This window comes from Hemiscyllium ocellatum, chromosome 24 (assembly GCF_020745735.1).
Source record: "Hemiscyllium ocellatum isolate sHemOce1 chromosome 24, sHemOce1.pat.X.cur, whole genome shotgun sequence".
Classification (NCBI taxonomy): domain Eukaryota; kingdom Metazoa; phylum Chordata; class Chondrichthyes; order Orectolobiformes; family Hemiscylliidae; genus Hemiscyllium; species Hemiscyllium ocellatum.
In genome coordinates this window covers 39,553,860-39,572,873 of record NC_083424.1, presented here as the reverse complement: position 1 = coordinate 39,572,873, position 19,014 = coordinate 39,553,860, and the positions used below count along the sequence as shown (strand labels likewise).

General features: G+C 39.3%; 1 protein-coding gene across 1 annotated transcript in view; it reads right to left on the bottom strand.

The window, feature by feature from the left end:
* The window catches only part of ksr2 (kinase suppressor of ras 2), a 434,890-nt gene that overhangs the window by 283,189 nt on the left and 132,687 nt on the right, over nucleotides 1–19,014 (bottom strand). The window contains exon 4 of the mRNA XM_060844153.1: nucleotides 5,954–6,458. Coding sequence (XP_060700136.1) covers nucleotides 5,954–6,458 — 505 coding nt within the window. The remainder of the gene's footprint in view (nucleotides 1–5,953; nucleotides 6,459–19,014) is intronic.

Sequence of the window (19,014 nt, the reverse complement as noted above, 5' to 3'; positions counted from 1 at the left end):
TTTGTGCAGCTGCAACATGACCTCATTGCTCCGAAATGCAATCCCTCTACCAATAAAACCTAATACATCAAACTTCTTTCTTAACAACCCTATCAACCTGGGTGGCAACTTTCAAAGATCTATGCACATGGACACCAAAGTCTCTCTGTTCATCCACACTACCAGGAACCTTATCATTAGCCCAGTACTCTTTATTCGATTCCTCCTTCCAAAGTGAATCACATCACACTTTTCCACATTAAACTCCATTTGCCACCTCTCAGCCCAGCTCTGCAGCTTATCTATGTTCCTCTGTAATCTGCAACATCCTTCTGCAATATCCACAACTCCACCAACCTTAGTGTCATCTGCAAATGACAAACAGCAGCGGTCCCAAAACAGATCCTTGCAGAACACCACTAGTAACTGAACCCAAGGATGAACATTTCCCATCAACCACCACCCTCGGTCTTCTTTCAGCTATCCAATTTCTAATCCAAACTGTTAAATCACCCTCAATCTCATGCCTCCGTATTTTCTGCAATAGCCTATCGTGGGAAACCTTACCAAATGCCTTACTGAAATTCATGTACACCACATCAACCACTTTACCCTCATCCACCTGTTTGGTCACCTTCTCAAAGAACTCAATCAGGTTTGTGAGGCATGACCTACCCTTCACAAAACCAAGTGAATTATTCCTTTCTAGATTATTATAAATCCTATCTTTTATAATCCGTTCCAACACTTTACCCAGAATCGAAGTAAGGCTCATAATTACCAGGGTTGTCCCTACTCCCCTTATTGGACAAGGGGACAACATTTGCTATCCTCCAGTCTTCTGACAGTATTGTTGAGAATGATAACAAAGATCAAAGTCAAAGGCTCTGCAATCTCCTCTCTAGCTTCCCAGAGAATTCTAGGATAATTCCCATCTGGCCCAGGGGACTTATCTATTTTGACATTTGCCAAACTTGCTAGCACCTCCTCCTTATGCATCTCCATCCTATCTAGTCTAACGTTGCCCCCTAGTTTTGAACTCTTCTACTATTAAAAAGACCCTTTATAGTAATCTTATCTATATGTTATCTTTGACTCTTGATGAAGTGTCCTGCCTAAAGCATTGACACTCCTGCTCCTCTGATGCTGCTTGACCTGCTGTGCTTTTTCCAACACCAGATTTTATCGACCTTATCTATGCCCTTCATGATTTTATAAACCTCAGTAAGGTCACCCATCAACCTCCTATGCTCCAGTGTAAAGCGTCCCAGCATTTCCAATCTATTTTTATATATCAAACCCTCCATTCCCAGCAACATCCTGGTAAATCTTTTCTGAACCCTCTCCAGCTTAATAATATCCTTCCTATTATAGGGTGACAAGAACTGCACAGTATTCCACAAGGGGCCTAACCAATATCCTGTACAACCTCAACATGACATCCCAACTCCTATACTCAAAGATCTGAGGAATGAAGGCAAACATGCTTAATGCTTAACCATCCTGTCTATAACGATACGAATTTCAAAGAATTATGTACCTGAATGCCTAGGTTTCTCTGCTCTACAGTGTATTATCACAATTTAGGAGAAAAGGAATGTGATGTGTACTCCAGACCTATTTTTGATTATGTTAATAACAAGCCAATTAAAAATTATACTTCTGAATGTAAATGCAGATATTGAAGGAAAAATCTGGGTTAGAATTCATTAACACCTGCATATGCTACAATTGTTGATTCAGATATCACATTTTATTCCACAAGGATTGGGTCAAGTATCTCTCAAAATGATTTTGTTCAGACAAAAATTCTAAAAAAGTGAATAGGCAGCCGAAAACAGTCATAAACTCTGAACTTTCAAATCTTTTCTTACATCAGCAAGAAACCATAGGTAAGGAGAAGGGAATTTGGTCTGTTGTGAAAGGCCACAATACACAAAATGGAAAATGTAAACATGGAATTACTAATTAAAAAATAAATGGTAAACAAAAGTGAGTTTCTCTGACATAAGTATCTAAATCAACATTAATATTATCCGTTTTAACAATAATGTTGAACTCCAGGCCCGACATGAACAGGTTTCACAGCCAAACTAATTTTGAGAGGCATTATAATCATGAATCAGTCAGAGACATATATTCCTAACACATTAACTCCAACTTTGCTTTTTAAAAAATAAGGAATAATTATTCTCTGCAATGGATTGGCTAACAGTAGCATGCTGAATATCTGATATTATCATTTGGTTAAATCAAATTAGCTCCCACACCAATGCAGAGGTAAAGTGTGTGCTTTCAAATATAAACTTAGTGAATTTTCTGATACAAATCAAGCTTAATAATACAAAATAATTTTTGATATCTGTAAATTATGAAGCAGATTACATCAACTTGATTTGCATTCTCTTTGAGGTTAGAAGGTAAAGAGGTGATCTAATCAATTTGATAAGGGACAGTGAAACCATTTCCTCTCCAGGAAATCCAAGATATGGGAACTCAACCTTAAAATTAAAACTAAAGCACTAAGACTAAAAATGAGTGGCATTAGAAAACCTTTACATATGGAATTCACTCCCTCAAACATGATGAAGAAACTTGGATAATAGAAATATTCAAGACTGATTTTAGGGTATCAAATGAAAATGGTAGAAAAGTGGCAATTCAGAGGCAAATCAGCCAAGATCTGCACTTCAACTGGAAGATCAATTCCTGTATCCATATTCCCAAGATCAATGATGTTTTATTTTTGCCTCGTGGATCCCACACCTAATACCTGCCAGCATAACATATCAATTAGAACAGAAAAGATAAAGGTGTCATCAATGCACTTCATTGTCCCAACAGCAGCTTGGTTCTGCATAATTAGATTTTATTTTTTTAAAAATGCAACTCATTAGGGAAGACAGCAATCAATTCACTAAGTGATAATTTAATTTGTAAATAATTGGTAACTTTGTGATTAGTTGTTCATTTCTCCTTTTCAAGGCCTGGAAAACACATTTAGTGATATTTTCATTTATGCTTATTATTAGTGCATAGAGTTTATTTTTTGATATTTCAGTATATTACAGTATTCAAAACAAATTTCCACTGTGTAAGTCCATTTAAAATTTAACTCTTTCAGGGGGTCAGTACATACACAATGGGCCGAATAATCATCTTCTCAACCATAAAATTCTATGATGCTATAAAGTTGTTCCATTTCTGCATTTTCAAGATGAATGCACAAAAAAAACAAGGAATGAGAAGCCATGATTTGCCTGCCTCTGAAGTGATGTGGGCAACTGCGAGTCAGTTAGGAAAATTAGCTGACATTGGAACAATGAGATTCTCGATATTTGAGAAAAACATTCAACTTTCCATCCAAGGTTAGGACAGTGAAATGAGAAAGAGGATGATGTTCATGCTTTTATATTTCATTAGTTTCTAATCTCGCCTCATTGATATGCAGTTTGCTATTCTTCCATGTGGAGATGAGAAACCAGATAGCAACACTTCACAACATGAAAGTTACAGTGAATACTTAGCGACTCCAGCTTACCACTTGTTCCTCTGGGACCCCACCTTGGCCAGCAGACCTCAATGTTACAGATTTCATTGAAATACAGCCCCATCATTGGAGGCTGGCATCCGACATGCACCACCATCACAACAACATCATGCCATATTTCAGAATAACTTTGGAGCTCACTGATACCGTTGCATTGCAATGGTGCTGCCATAATACTTTGTGTGGAGAGCTAGGCACCCATCCACCTCATACATCAGCAGGGTGCAACTCAGAGATCTTAGCATCAGAGTTTTAGGTCAGTAGGATTATTGAAATCATGCCCCATCACCCATGAAAGGCAGCTTATAAAAGCATGTTGATGAATACTTACAGTCCAAGGTGAGAGGAAATCAATTCCATGCCCTTCAGCTGCCTATGAGATCTTAGATTCTCTTTATGTATTGTGGCCCATAGGTGCCACTTTTAATGTTGTCGTGATTCTTTCTGCTTCACAGAGGTGACAATGATCAATCTGCAATGACCAATGAGATGGTGAAGATTGTGGCTATGAATTGTATCCCACATGGTTGAACACTGCGTGCATTTCACATGCAGAATTCTATGATTACAGATGATTTCCACTCAAACTATGTAAGTGCCTCATTAATGAAATTGCCCCTTGAAGAGCTTCATATCGTTCACAAGTAGAACCTATATGCTCACGCAGAGTAAAATAAACACTTACTTCACCTTCTATGGGTGCGGTTGCACCCATTTTGCATTTCCAGCGAGCTTTTTATGGGTGACATGAGTACGGAAGGCAATGCTTGCTGCACTTGGCACAGTGAGTCACAGTGTCAGTCTGCAAATCAAGAAGTCCTCCTTGAATTTCTATGTTCCTTTTTTTCTTGCACTTACTGTCAACCCCATCAGTACCAAGCTTCCACACATTCCCACATACTACTTGGACTTGCAACTTCATCTCTCAATATTAACCCCTAAGAGCTCTGGCCATACAGTTTTGTCATGCAGCTGTGCTGCACTGTCTCTTCAAGGTAAGGTTCGATGCAACTGTCAATAACTTGCTCCCCTTGCCTCAACCTCCCCACACAAATAATCCATGCCTGTCTCCCTCACTCACAATCACTGTCCCCTTTGCATCCCAGCAAGCTGCCTCCAGTCCCTATAACCGACTTTCCCAACTTCCCTATAACAGCAGTGAACCCTAACGAACCGTGATTGCCTAGTACTGGGTCTGATGGTCCGATTGTGGCCCACTCCTCAGACAGGAATGATGTGCACTCAGTGGACAGCCCCAGCGACTGCAGAATGACTGTAGCCAATATTTCAGGCTCCCTTGACTTACTGTGACAGTAACCCCGACTGAAGATTAACAGAGAACTACTTTCCTTTGATTTTGAGACATAACCATCTAGTTGAAGCACGTTCAGTGTTGTTCCACTTCTGCTGCGGGCACGTGGTGTAGATCTGAGATTGACATAGCATGGTCTCTACAGAAACACATTCTTTCCCTTGACTGATCACTACGGGTAACTAGAATTAGCTGTCTGGCTTTGTGCCTGCGTTAAAAGACAGGTTAAGACAGAAGCACCATGAGCTTTTAGACTTTGGCTGAGGGGACAAAGTACAAAAAAAGGTAAGGCAGAGATGTTGTGAGCATCCAAGCAGGAACAAGTGAATAAGCACTAATGGAACAGGTGTAGAGTCCTGAAATGCAATCTGGTCTAATCTATGAGCTGGCAGCCTTTTCTGGTGGCAGCATTGTAATGTAAGGTGCTGGTGCACTCCAAAGTGCAACATTGAAGTACAGAACTGCATTGTATTTGGTCAGAGATGTGGCATGAGGGTGTGCAGAGGCTGGTACCTGTCCAATGGCAGCCTTTGTAGATTGATGAGCAGTTTCTTTCCCTGGAGTGGTGAGCCAAAAACACCAGGTACCCATTCTGATTTTCATGTTGGGAACTGTTGCCTTCTAGTTTCAAACAGAATTTTTCCTCTCGACATTGAGAATCTCATTTCTGCCAGGTACACCCTGTTTTATCAAAGCCCATGTTGTTCAAGGGCTGGTATGTTCTTTCCTATAGCTTCTCTCATTGCACTACTATTAGCTTTCAAGTTCAGCAACTTGTCAACAAAAAAAAACTGGAAACCTAAGTGAGCAGAGGAAAATCTAACCACTTTTAGAGGCTCTGCCACAACATCCTTCTGATCAATATTTTACAAATATAAGTGTTAGCAATTTACAGTACACTTTTACCTCACCAAAAGCATAATTGGGTGAAAATAACTTCCATCTGTCCAGCTTAATTTACACCATGTTATTGTCTTCAAAATCTACATAGCTATTGACAGATATAGATGTTATCAATTTATTTTTAAATTGTTTTAATTGTTGTGATAACACAACTGTAATTGATAAAGTTCAAAAGAGAAAGAATGATGCATTAAGAGCATTTAACTTACTTTGGTGTTTGAGTTTCTTCCACTCTGTTTCCTAGCTGGAACTCATGTGATTTACTTCGGTGCAATGCAGTGAAACCAGGAATGAGGTGAATCAGTTTACGAGAAGTTGGCGGAGGTGTTCCAGGTGGTTTCAACTTATTCCTTCTTCTCACTGGAGGAGTTCCTGGAGGTGTCATTGTTGTAACTATGGGAGGAGTTCGTGGAGGAGTATGCATAGCATGCCGTTGTCGTGGAGAAGGTGGCAGAGAACTTGGCCCACTCTCAAATGTAGGGTAAAGTCCGATTGGATCTCCAATGGTCAGTCTATCGGTGTATGTACAAGTGGGTCCCAGTGCAGGCACTGAATGAAAGTCTTGCTGCATGAACTTTGATGGGAATTTGGGACTGTGCGTCATATGGCATCCAGGCCACTGGACTGGTTCTGCTTGGCTGACAGGAGTGTTCTCTTTCCCAGTTTCTGTTGTAGGCCACTGGATAGCCCAGTCCTGGCTGGAATGGCTACTCCCTGCATTTCAAAAGCAGAAGACACTTATTATATCTACCAAATAGAAAAACAATTTGCACACAACTTTTCCTAAAAAAAAAGTAGCAGATTATGTGACTCCAGTTAATTCAGAAATTAATTAAGTTGACAATTTAGGCAAAAGCTTAGCTTATTTCCTGATAGCAGGTTACCTATGGGTTGAGACTGCATAAGTGCCTAAAGGAGTGCAGAATTGGTTTAGTTATATTCTAAAGTAAATTATAGCCTACTATGTGCTGTTGTGCAAACCATTGTAACTTGCTCTTTCTTGTTGTCTTTTTCCCCAACTCCTCCTCTCCCACTTTCTCTTCTTGAAATAAGCTGTGAATTCAACCCAAGTTATGTTATAAAAGATCCTGAGTAACATTATAAGTTCATTCTAATTTGACTGTTAATTTGATAAAGCATTTAGTGAAGGTGTATCTTTTAGGACAGGTGAGAATCAGGAATTTTTACTGCTCCATTTTTAAAGCCATCAGTTCTTCTCATTAGTTTGAGATGTCTGCCATGTGAAACGTCTGTCAAGCACATCAATGAATACAGTTGAAAAAAAAACTTCTTTGAACTTGCTGCAACAATGTATATTTAACATTTGCTTGCATAATATTTTTAGCACTTAAAAGCATAAACCATATGTTTGAAACATTTTGATGTGATTTATTATGACTAGAACTTCAACCCAAGGAAAACACCACTACTCCATTAATGACATTTCCAGTCTTTACAGTGTCCATTTACATGGCCTCCCAAAATCAGACCTAGAGTATACCTCAATTAATTACAAATATGGGTCAGTTTTGTGCTGTACATCTTTCAGGTCCGGAACTAAGTCTGTCAAAACGAGCTCATTTGGAATCTATGATACCATCAAAGACTTCACACTTTCATTTCAAGAAAATGGGCTGACCTCAATTTCAAGTCCTAAAAGGTGAAAGTAGAATGTTCTAGTTTATTGCACTACCCAGATGCAAGCTTCATAATCATCTCTCATACTTCAGAAGTCACTACTCTGTAGAAATTGGAAAAGACAGCTTTACAAAATAAAATTAAGCATTTATCATCAGTTCTATTATCAGCAACTGCTGTTGGCCTAATCATAGTCAGTATATTTTCAAATGAAGCAGCTTTATAGCTTAGATGGCACTTTTTTTTACATTACTCTTATGATGATGATTTTATTTTAAGCATGATTCTGGATATGTCCCTTTGGTTATTGCTAAGAAATGCCTAAAAGGATCTTTTCAAAGTCCAGTAATTAATGTACCAATGTAGTGTATACCAAGTGACTAAAAATTGAATCTTCAACACAGTTTTCCCAAACGTATATCATAGTCACCTATTTAGAGGCTTTGTATAGGTAGATGTTTCCCTATTTAACAAACATAACATGATATACTGTTTATAGGCTACACTGGCACGGTAGTTGTGTTACTGGACTTATTTTATATATGACTCTATCATGAGATGCGTTACCTACTCAGCCAGTATTTACTGCCCATTCCTAACTGTCTGTGAGAAGGTGGTGGTGAGCTGCCTTCTTGAACCACCCAGCCAAGTGACTTAGCTACATCCACAATGCTGTTCCAAGGAAGGAGTTCCAGGATTTTGATCCAGCAACAGCAAAGCAACAGTGATAGAAATACCAAATCAGGATAGTGTGTGGAATGAAGGGGAGCTTGTAGATGGTGGCATTCCCATGTAGCTTTTGCCTTGTCCTTTTAGAAGGTCGAGGTCCACTTACTTAATGGAATTATTCACGTCTTCAAATCTTACAATTGCATTATTATTTAATTCCAAAGAAGCCGCTATCTCTGGAATTAAAAACAAATTCGTCTCAGGAATGATTATCAGTTTTCTTTTGAAGAATCTGGTTCATTAATGTTCTTTGAGGAAAGAAATCTGCTGTCCTTACTTAGTCTGGCCTGTGACTGCAAACCCCAAAGAATGTGATTGACTTTAAAGATTCCTTTGAACAGACAGAAAAAGTCTCTCAGACTTTCAGAAGACTGTTCATCAACACTTCAAGTGCAATTTCTCTCAAGCAAGAAATGCTGGTGGGAAATCGGTGCTAACAAAATTGCCCTCAAGGCTCTATAGAATAAAGAAAGCTAGCAAAAATTGATGGACAGCAAAATTAGTAGTAGACCAAGAAAATATGACTTGATGGTGCATTATGGAGTAGTCCTGCACAGCAGCACATCTCTAGTTCATGAAGCATAGCTTCATCAGATGGTCACCAGCAGATGTCCTGTTTGAGATATGAGGGATCTCTCTCTGGATGACAGCAGTGCAACATGAGGAGAGGGGATAGTGAAAATGTTAATTGCTGTGTTTACTATCCACAAGTCATAGAAATGGGTGAAGAAAATGAAACATCTTACGGAAACAGTGTGCCTTAAACCACAAAGTCACAAAACACTAGATTATAGTGCAACAGGTTTACTTAAATAGGAGAGATTGGATTCCCTGCAGTGTGGAAACAGGGCCTTCAGCTCAACAAGTTCACACTGACCCCCCGAAGAGTAACCCATCCCCCTATATTAACCCCTGCTCAATACACCTAACACTATGGGCAATTTAGCATGGCCAATTCACCCGACCTGCACATCTTTGAGGAACCCCATGCAGAAACAGGGAGAATGTGCAAACTCCACACAGACTGTCGCCTGCGGTTGGAATCTCACCTGGGCTCCTGGTACTGTGAGGCAGCAGTGCTAACGACTGAGCCACCATGCCATATTTGAAATAATAAGCTTTTGAGTGCTGCTCCTTCATCAGGTGAAAGTTATTCCCGTGGTATGCAAGGTAAAACACATTGTAATCACCATTTCACAAAGGGGTTCCACCAGTGTTCCATTGAAGTTATGGCAGCACTGCAGCAGAATTCAGAGTTTCTTTGTGCATTTTTAATTTACTGTATACCCACTAGGAAACTGACAAGATTGGGTTGTGAAGAAGTGTTACTGGACTCAAAACATTAACTCTGCTTTCTCTCCACAAATGTTGCAAGACCTACTGAGTCTCCAGCATTTTCTATTTTTGTTTCAGATTTCCAACATCTGCAGATCTTTGTATTGAATCACATGAGTGTTGCATCAACTGGGTATAAATATACCACTGCATCCTGTTTTCCACCGGTGAGTTAAGATAAAACTATTCTACTATCTTTGTTTGCTCCTTCTTCCATCATTTGATTATTCATTAAAGCAGTGACCTGTCAGGTAAATTTATAAAGCTGATTTGTCATGAGCAGAATTAAAATGACAAAATAACAAAAGAAGCAAACAACAAGCCCGAAAGGAAATATTTGCTGGTAACCCAAGAGAAGATGCAAAAATTGGAAGGAATAGAACATATATGCAATGTTATTAATAACTCATCGATCAATGTCCACTTACCAAGCATAATTTTCTCTCACATTATAAATTGTTGTTCCCTTTAAGATTTGTTATTCTAGAATTCTGGAATTGTCCTCCGAAAGGGCATTGTGAATCAAACCATGGCAGGTGGACTGCAGCAGTTCAAGAAGGCAGCTCACCACCACCTTCTCACGGGCAACTAGGGATAGGCAATAAATGCTGGCTAGCCAGTAACACCCACATCCGACAAACAAATATTAAAAAATTATGTTCTGAGATGTGCAAGATGAGAAGGTGGTTGTGAGCTGCCTTCTTGTACCAATGTGTCACTTTCATGGAAAGTTTTTCCCTGTGAACTCTAACGAATTATCTCATGCAATTCTCTGCTGCTCATTTAATAATGTATGTTTCATGCCGCTATGACATTGCTTGAGGGCTATCTTGCATTCAGCAGTGAAAGCAGTACTTGTTGCTGCTGCGGCTTTCCAGGCTATATGCTGCACACCATGTTGATTGCTGCAAGCCAGGAACTGCACACTTGTAGTTGCAGTGTGGAAAAAACTGCTCCAGAGTTGGCTTACAGGAGGCAATTTGGCAGCTTTCTTTGCCTACAGGGACCTAGAGATCCTGGTGAATAGAGTGGTACAAAGGAAGGCTTTCTCCATCCTCAGGACTGCCCTAGGAAACCGTGGTAGGTTGATCCAAAGTCGCCACCAGTGCTGGTATATTGCCCATAGTGTGGAGGAATTCCCACCAATGCTGAAGTTTAATGATCTTCTATGTTCTAACAGATAAGTGCCACTACCTTCTCTCTACTATCTCACACTTAGTCGAACTCTGCTACTGTACCCCTCTCCCAAGATCTACCACTCTCTTAATACTCTCACAACCGCTTGCTTTACACACACATAACACAAACCCAGCATGCCCTCTGCACCTCTTATTCTTTTCCCCCACCTGCACCAGGCAACAGCTCAAACCTGAAGCTCCCTCCCTCACAGAAGCATTTAACCCCGTCCACTCTGGGAGTAGTTATAGCTATTTTTATCTCTATTGTTCACCTATTATTTATAGCAGAATGGAAGGCAAAAGCATTACAGTGAGTCTCAGGCTCAGCCTCATTGAATCGATAAATCTCCAAATGAATACATTCCTTTCCTGGTAGCCTTCCACATCAATCCAATTGGCTTTGCACTTCCCAAAATCCCCAACCAAACTGCTTATCTATATTTTTATTTACTCAATTTACACCAGCAGTCCCAGATCCATCAAGTAAACATGCTAGAATTACACATCCACTTTACTTCAGTAGAAGCCGGGATGGTGCTAACAATTGATGACCCCCTCCTCCCACATCACCACTTTCCCTGCATGTCCATGGAGCATACTGTAAGACCTTGGTGGCAGGTGACCAAGATAGAAGTCTGGAGGAGGAAGCAATGAGATGATACCTCCAACTTCTCTATGTGGCTTTCATGTCAGGAATTTTTAGAGTCTAGTTTCTATCCAGTGGGTGGTACAATGAGAGGATGTGTATTAAAGAAGGTGAAATTATATAATAACAAGGGTGATAATGAGTGATAATCTCAATTAGTAGGCCTCTCACTAACGAAAATCTAATCTCACCATCCGACCAGCACTTGGTTGGAAAATGAGACATTTTGATCTCAATATTGAAAATGACTTCATTCAACATCTCAGCAGATTTAGCCAAACTTCCCGCTATGACTCACATTGTTCAGGCCCAGGAGATTCCATTCAGTATCTCTGGATTACGCTGCTTTATAAATTGTCTAAATTTGCTCTTGCATTATTATGATCTTAATTGAGACAGAAGACATTTAGCCCATTAATTGTTTTGTTTATTTAGCACTTTCATAGAAGTAATACTGACTAAAAACTGCACTGTTTTTAATTATGTACCTTGGAATCTCCATTAAGCTAATCAGATGGAACTGCTTCTTTACTGTGACAAAAGAACCACTGTAATTAATGAAACAATCATGTTAATCATTTCACAAGTACAGATAATGAGAGGATACTCTAAAGGGAGCAGTAAACAAGAAGTTATTCAGGCAGGGTTCAATGTTAGCATTTGTTTTCAGTTGGTATGGCCTTCATTTGAACAGAAAAAGCAATTTAAAGTCCATCTGAAAACTTGTTCAATTTACAGTGAATGCCAGAAAAGACAAATGCTAGTTTCAGTGAACACTGAACTACTAATAATACTTTGGCATTGATAGCATTTTAATGAAACAATACTGAATACAGCACATAAACAGGCCATGTGGATCACTAGTCCATGCAGCCAGTAATGTTCCAAAGTCCCTTCACAGCCTACTTCAACTAACTCTATGTACATATTCTTTCAGGACACAAATTATAAAGAAACATCATAAGGTTGCAATAAAAAGAAGAGACAAATTAACATTCCAAGCAGTGATCCTTCATCAGAACTGGAAAAGGAATACAAGAAAGCCTCTTCAGAGGAATGATAAAATTTTACATTGACCTTGCAGTGGTTTTTGACTTGGAGATAATGCAACCTCAGAAGTTCCAGTGCAACATTAATAGGTCAGATGCGATTGTGGAGTTTTATGAGTGGTTTTACTGACATCTACATGTGGAAGTTCTCCTGTGCCCAATGGAGTATTCCCCTGACCTCGCTCAACCTCTATAATATTGTCGACTCAGCTAGTTTCCCCTTCACCCAAACTGGCCTTGGGATAGTTGCCTCTTAACACAATGCCAGGCTGCCTGAGTGGTCTACATTGCTGTTCGTCAGGGAATGGCAATTGCCATTGCTCCTGGTGGCACAGCTGGGACTGACAATCTGTTGGCCATGTCTTCAGCAGCAAAACCATGACCTTCTGCTGACCATGGAATCTGATCATGGATTCCTGGCTTCACCTTTCAGCTGGTGATTTGAGCCTCTGCCTCTTCAAAGAAAAAAAAATCTGCCTTCTACCTAGCCTGTTGTATTTTCACTTCTAAAATCATTTCACTCATCAGCAACACTTTGCTTTTTTCTTTGACGTTTACATTGTGGCCCAGCAGTGTAAGAAAGGATAAAAGGCCTCTCTAGAATCCATGTGATATCAAATGAAAGAGCATGCAAATAACATGCACATTGAAAGACTGAAAATGGTTACAAAACCCAATTAATTACTTCATAGCCAAGAAACATGCCCTTTAAAAGCATTGTTTCAGAGATCAAATGGGGCATATGATAGACAATATCCTTGCAGACATGTTGTAACATAAACTACTCAAAAATAACAATGAAGTCTTTTTTTAAAAACACAAGTACTCATCAAATTACCATGAAAATGAATGAGTGGTATATAACTACAAACGGGCACAATGCTTATGTTGTTTGCTTCGCTGATCTGGTTCGACTTCAAATTATAAATGATAATTTTACGGGCATACATGTATAACAGCAGACTGGATTAGCAGGGATTTTCTGCCAAAGTTCAAGGTGTTAGCTGACACATTTCCTTCAGACAGTGAAAGATTGAGGAAAACTACTCGATCATAAATTTTCTAAAATATATGATGTTAGTGGATAAATCATGCAGTCTGATTGGATACATTTTATGTTGCTGTGAGAACTAAAGGTATAATATGCAAGCTTGTGGTGCTTCTGACACTTTAAATCAGTTCCACAATTTCCAGATTCCTGGCCTCAGCTGACTCCTCTTCCATCATGAAATTCCTCTAACTACCATCAGGACAGTCTGAGAGCTCTCTGCCTCTACCTTAAAAGGTAGGGATAGGCTGTCTTACAAGTATCTAGTCCTCATCCACCATCACCCTTGTCTAGTTTGCTGAGGTCATTCTCACTCTGAACAATTTATCTTCTAACGGATTGGCCGAGGAGTGGCAAATAGAATTTAATTTAGATAAATATGAGGTGCTGCATTTTGGAAAGGCAAATCAGGGCAGGACTTATATACTTAATGGTAAGGCCATGGGGAGCACTCCCGAACAAAAAAAACCTTGTGCAGGTGCATGGTTCCTTGAAAGTGGATTCGCAGATAAACAGAGCGGTGAAGAAGGCATTTGGTACGCCTGTCTTTATTGGTAAGCACATTGAACATAGGAGTTAGGAGGTCATATTACAGCTATACAGGACATTGGTAAGGCCACTTTTGGAATATTGCATTAAATTCTGGTCTCCCTGCAATAGGAAATATGTTAAATTTGAAAGGGTTTAGAAAAGATTTACAAGGATGTTGCCAGAGTTGGAGGGTTTGAGCTATAGGGAGAGGCTGAATACATTGGGCCTATTTTACCTGGAGCATCGGAGACTGAGGGGTGACCTTATAAAGATTTATAAAATCATGAGGGGCATTGAACAGACAAGGTATTTTTTTTCCAGGGTAGGGGAGTCCAAAGCTAGAGGGCATAGGTTTAAGGTGAGATAGGAAAGATTTAACAGGGACCCAAGTGCAACTTTTTCATACACAGGATGGAGTGTGTGCAGAATGAGCTGCCAGAGGAAATGGTGGAGACTGGTACAATTATGACATTTGAAAGGCATCTGGATGGGTACATGAATAGGAAGGGTTGAGAGGGATATGGGCCAAATGTTGGCAAATGGGGACTAGACTAAGTTAGGATATCTAGTCAGCATGGACAAGTGAACCACAAGTTCTTTATTTTTGTGCTGTACATCTCTATGACTCTATCTTACTTTCTCCAGTTAGGTGTGACGATAGACATCCAAATGAATCCCAAGATACGCCTGTCTCTGTGGGGTATGTTGAACATTCTTTGTTCCAATCTTACTTGGGATCACTACCATATTTCTTTCATCTGCTACAGATGCTGCTTCCTGCTCATCTGGAATTGGAAAAGTTCATGAATTATTCTTTTAACTTCTATCCCTCCCCAACTCACGTGGTCCTTCTGACTTTTACCTTCCCTTTCTTGACTTTTCAGTTTCCATTTCTGGTGATATGCTGCCTAATAATATCCATTACAAACCCACTGACTCCCACAATTACCTTGACTGCATATCACAGAGTCATAGAGATGGACAGCACGGAAACAGACCCTTCGGTCCAACTTGTCCATGCCGACCAGATATCGTAACCTAATCTTGTCCTATTTGCCAGCACTTGGCCCATATTCTTCCAAACCCTTCCTATTCATATACCCATCCAGATGCTTTTTAAATGTTGCAATTGTACCACCCTCCACCACTTCCTGTAGCAGCTCATTCCATACATGTACCACCCTCTGTGTGAAAAAGTTGCCCCTTAGGACTCTTCTTTATTTTTTGCCTGAATTGCCCTGAAGTCTTTTTAAACCTTGGTGACCATTCACAATCCCACCTAGTATTGTGTCATCAGCAAACTTGAAAATGTTACGCTTAATTCCCTTGTATGGATCATTCATGTACAAATGAATAGCCAGGACATAGGCATTAATCCCACAATTTTCCATTTGTCCTGTTCTGCTTTAAAAACGATCCACATAAATGCATGTCCTTTCTTTCTTTAATTGTAATGCACATAATCATGGGGTAGCAGCTATATTCACATAACTATGTCTCTGCTCTGTCACAGTCATCATGCTTTGCTATTCAGAGATTGTTCTCACAAGGAGATGGGGATAATTCATATTTTTTTTCTGACATACACCAGAAACACAATAATTGTTCAGCAGAATGGTAGCACAGCATTCCCAATCCTGATATTTGTTATCACATTCAGGGTTTCCTCAAAGGTTTTAATCCAATCCAAATTGTGCGAAATGCATAAATGGTGAATCGCTCTGATCTCTGCTTACTGGAATTAATGCTCATAATTTGACCTTTTCTAGTTTTCACACAAATTAACAGCAATTACAACAATTAAAGGAAAGCTACAAAATAGACTTGGAGAAGTGAGTATTATAAAGATTCCTAGTCCCAGTGCTCAATACAGGCAAACCATGACTTTGCTTCTGTGCATTTGTTTGGTTGTCAAGACCTCATTAAGTTTTGTGCAATTATAGAGACAAAATAATTTTTTGACAATATTGTTTAAATGATCTACAAATAGTTAACGGCTTAAACCAAGAAGTACCCAAGGCTAATTGAGGGGCTGCATATACCACACTGATTCAGAAGGGTTAGCTTTTCAGAGAATGGGTAAAATTGTATATTTGGATGCTCAGGAACAGAACATTCACTTCTGGAGTGGCCATGAGAATTTTCAAGTTTTCCATAAAAATTCATGCTTAGTTTATTGAACTCAAATCAAATGACATTCTTAGTATATTTCATATTGTTGAAAGTGAATCATAATTCGCCTATCACTTGGACCATGAAAAACACTGATACTCAAGTGATTGAGGAAATAATCACATAACTTCAAGCAATTTGTGTGTACACTTAAATAGGTACATACATCAGCTTTGTTACTATTTTCCCAGTGCCAGATGTGCAAAATGATATTAACAATTTTCGTGGAGTTTCTTTAAAAATATACAGGGAAGGAGGTGTGATAATAAGTGCAGCCTGGTACATCACTGCCCTGTCATCCTTGGGAAACAGCTTCAGACTAACAGCATTTCCTTTCTGTGGTGGCAGTAATAGTCACTTTCTCAGTAACAAGGTGACCATAGCTTCAGAGGCTAGGTGAAGGTATAGTGTTAGGGACTGTAAAGTGGCAATACATTTCAGCAACAGTCAGCTCCAGTTCAGCTGCAACAATGAGTTCAAACATAAACAAAAACAGAAATTGCTGAAAAAGGTCAGCAGGTCTGTCAGTGTCTATGAACAGAAATTAGAATTAATGTTTCAGGTCCAGTGACCCTTCCTCAGAATACTGAGGAGTTCAAACATTGTGTTCACACACTACTTCTGATAATGAATGAACATGCATTCATGCTGCACCTTCTTGGACATCCTAAAGTGCTTTACGGCCAATGGATTTGTTTCAATGTATATTCACTGTTGTAAGGCAAGGAAACATCAAAAGCCATTTGTGTACAGCAAGATCCAACAAGAGTAATGCTAGAAATAACTAGACATTCTGTTTTTATTGATACTGCATGAAGTACAATAATTGAGAAGGATACCAAGGAGCACATTTATGCTCTTCTTCAAATGAAACTATTTACATTTGTTCATGGTGAATACTTGAATACAAATAATCAAAAGTCAGTCTTGACCAGTGGTCATGTAATCTATTGAGTCCTTTATAAAAACAAGAGTATCACATCCAGGTCAAATATCCTGATCAAACTCATTGCAGTGTCAGTGGTATTGTAGGCCTGAATTACATTTCAGTTGGTAAAGTTGAGCTCAGCTAGTTTTTATGTTTGTTTTCTGCAGATCTGTTTACAGTTTATTTTACCGATTTGTATTCCTTCATTGTCTCAAGGACATCTAATTTATCCAATGAGTAAAGGAATTTACAAAGGCCAATTTTTTGGAAAAAGTATACATCTAACATGTAAGATTCCCATAGTCCAACCCTTTGTTATGATCTCCTAGTTAATGTATTCGGCATCCTTGAACTTGAGCTGTTTGTAACCGTCAAGCTGACAACTAGAAACTTCTTAGCCAGTTAAGCCTTTACGTTCAAGAATGTTAATTGCATCCTCCACCTTTCATAGAGTTTCTAACTCTGTTTCAGTCCTTTCCCTGAGGTGGTCAGCAGAAAAGATCAATACAGTTGAAGTGCCATTAAAAATTCTGTTACTTTAAGAGGACTTTATGTTTGAAAATGCAATAGCCTCTCCTTCTCGTAATAGATACTTTCTGACAACCTGCTCAAATTTGTTATTACAAAGCTCTGGAATAGGTGGACCTCTTAGCTCAAAGATAGGGACATTACCACTGTGCCACATGGGCCCTCTTTTCCTCACAATATACCACTACTTTGAGGCTAATTATTTGACACACCAATCATAATGATGACATTTTCAAGTCCTTAATATTGTCTTCCTCAATTTTATTCGCTCCAAACAGCACTCCTTATTTATCTAAAAATCTATAGTAATTATTTCATTCGTTAAAGCAAATACATTAGTGTGACTTAGGGATTTTGCCTGATTAATATAATTTAAATGAACATGTGCCCATAAACTGCTGATCTTCTCAGTGAATGCAGGATACTACTAGCATATGAAGGAGCTAATCTTGAAGCAGGAACTGATCTACCCAGCCTCTGTTACATATGACATACACCAACAGAGTGGCAGATGTCCCTTCTATGGTCCACGTAATGATGTTATGGAGCCATAGATAGATGGCTAGATTATAGCATTTCCTCTATTGAGTTGACACGGTGGCTCAGTGATTAGCACTGTTGCCACCCTGCGCCAAGAATCTGGGTTTGATTCCAGCCATGGGAAACTGTCTGTGTGGAGTTTGCATATTCTCCCCATGTCTGCATGGATTTCCTCTGGGCGCTCCAGTTTCTGCCCACAGTCCAAAGATGTGCAGGTTAGGTGAATTAGCCATGGGAAATGTGGGATTACAGGGATGGGATTGGTCAGGGTGGAATGTTCTGAGGGTCGGTGTGGACTCAATGGGTTGAATGGCCTGTTTCCACACTATAGGAATTTTATGAATCCAACACAATGTTTGACTGCCTGAAGCAAACACTACCACAAAGTTGTCATATCGGCTAATAATCTTTAATTTCAACAACTGATTTAATACCTGGGACTTTAGTTTGAAGGAAAACAACTTTAAAGGTGCCAGGACATTATAATTTAAAATGGCTACAGATGTCATCTGACCTACGAAAAGTGCTGAACTGGATTAACAGAAGATTTGTCATACCTGCCATTGTTTGAAAGTCCTGGGCAAACAACCCTAATGACAATAAACAACAAACAACCCTAATGACAATAAACAACAAACATCTTATCTGGAGAAACTGCCAGAAAAATAAGAAAACCCATTATGCATAAAAGCACCTTGAAGATGCATAAATCTGCTTCAACGGCATGTTGGTAGCTTTGACAACTGTAGATTGAAACTCAGTCGATAACATGGATTGCCCTCATTGTATTCCAACAGCTATCACATTTCTGAAACTACTCCCTGTGAAAATCTAAGTTTATAAGCTTGCTTGCTACAGCAGGGGTAATATCAAGGCGGCGAGCAGGAACACAGAACAGTAACAACAGAACTCCCTATACAGTCTTTATCCCAAAGCACAGGTTCTAAC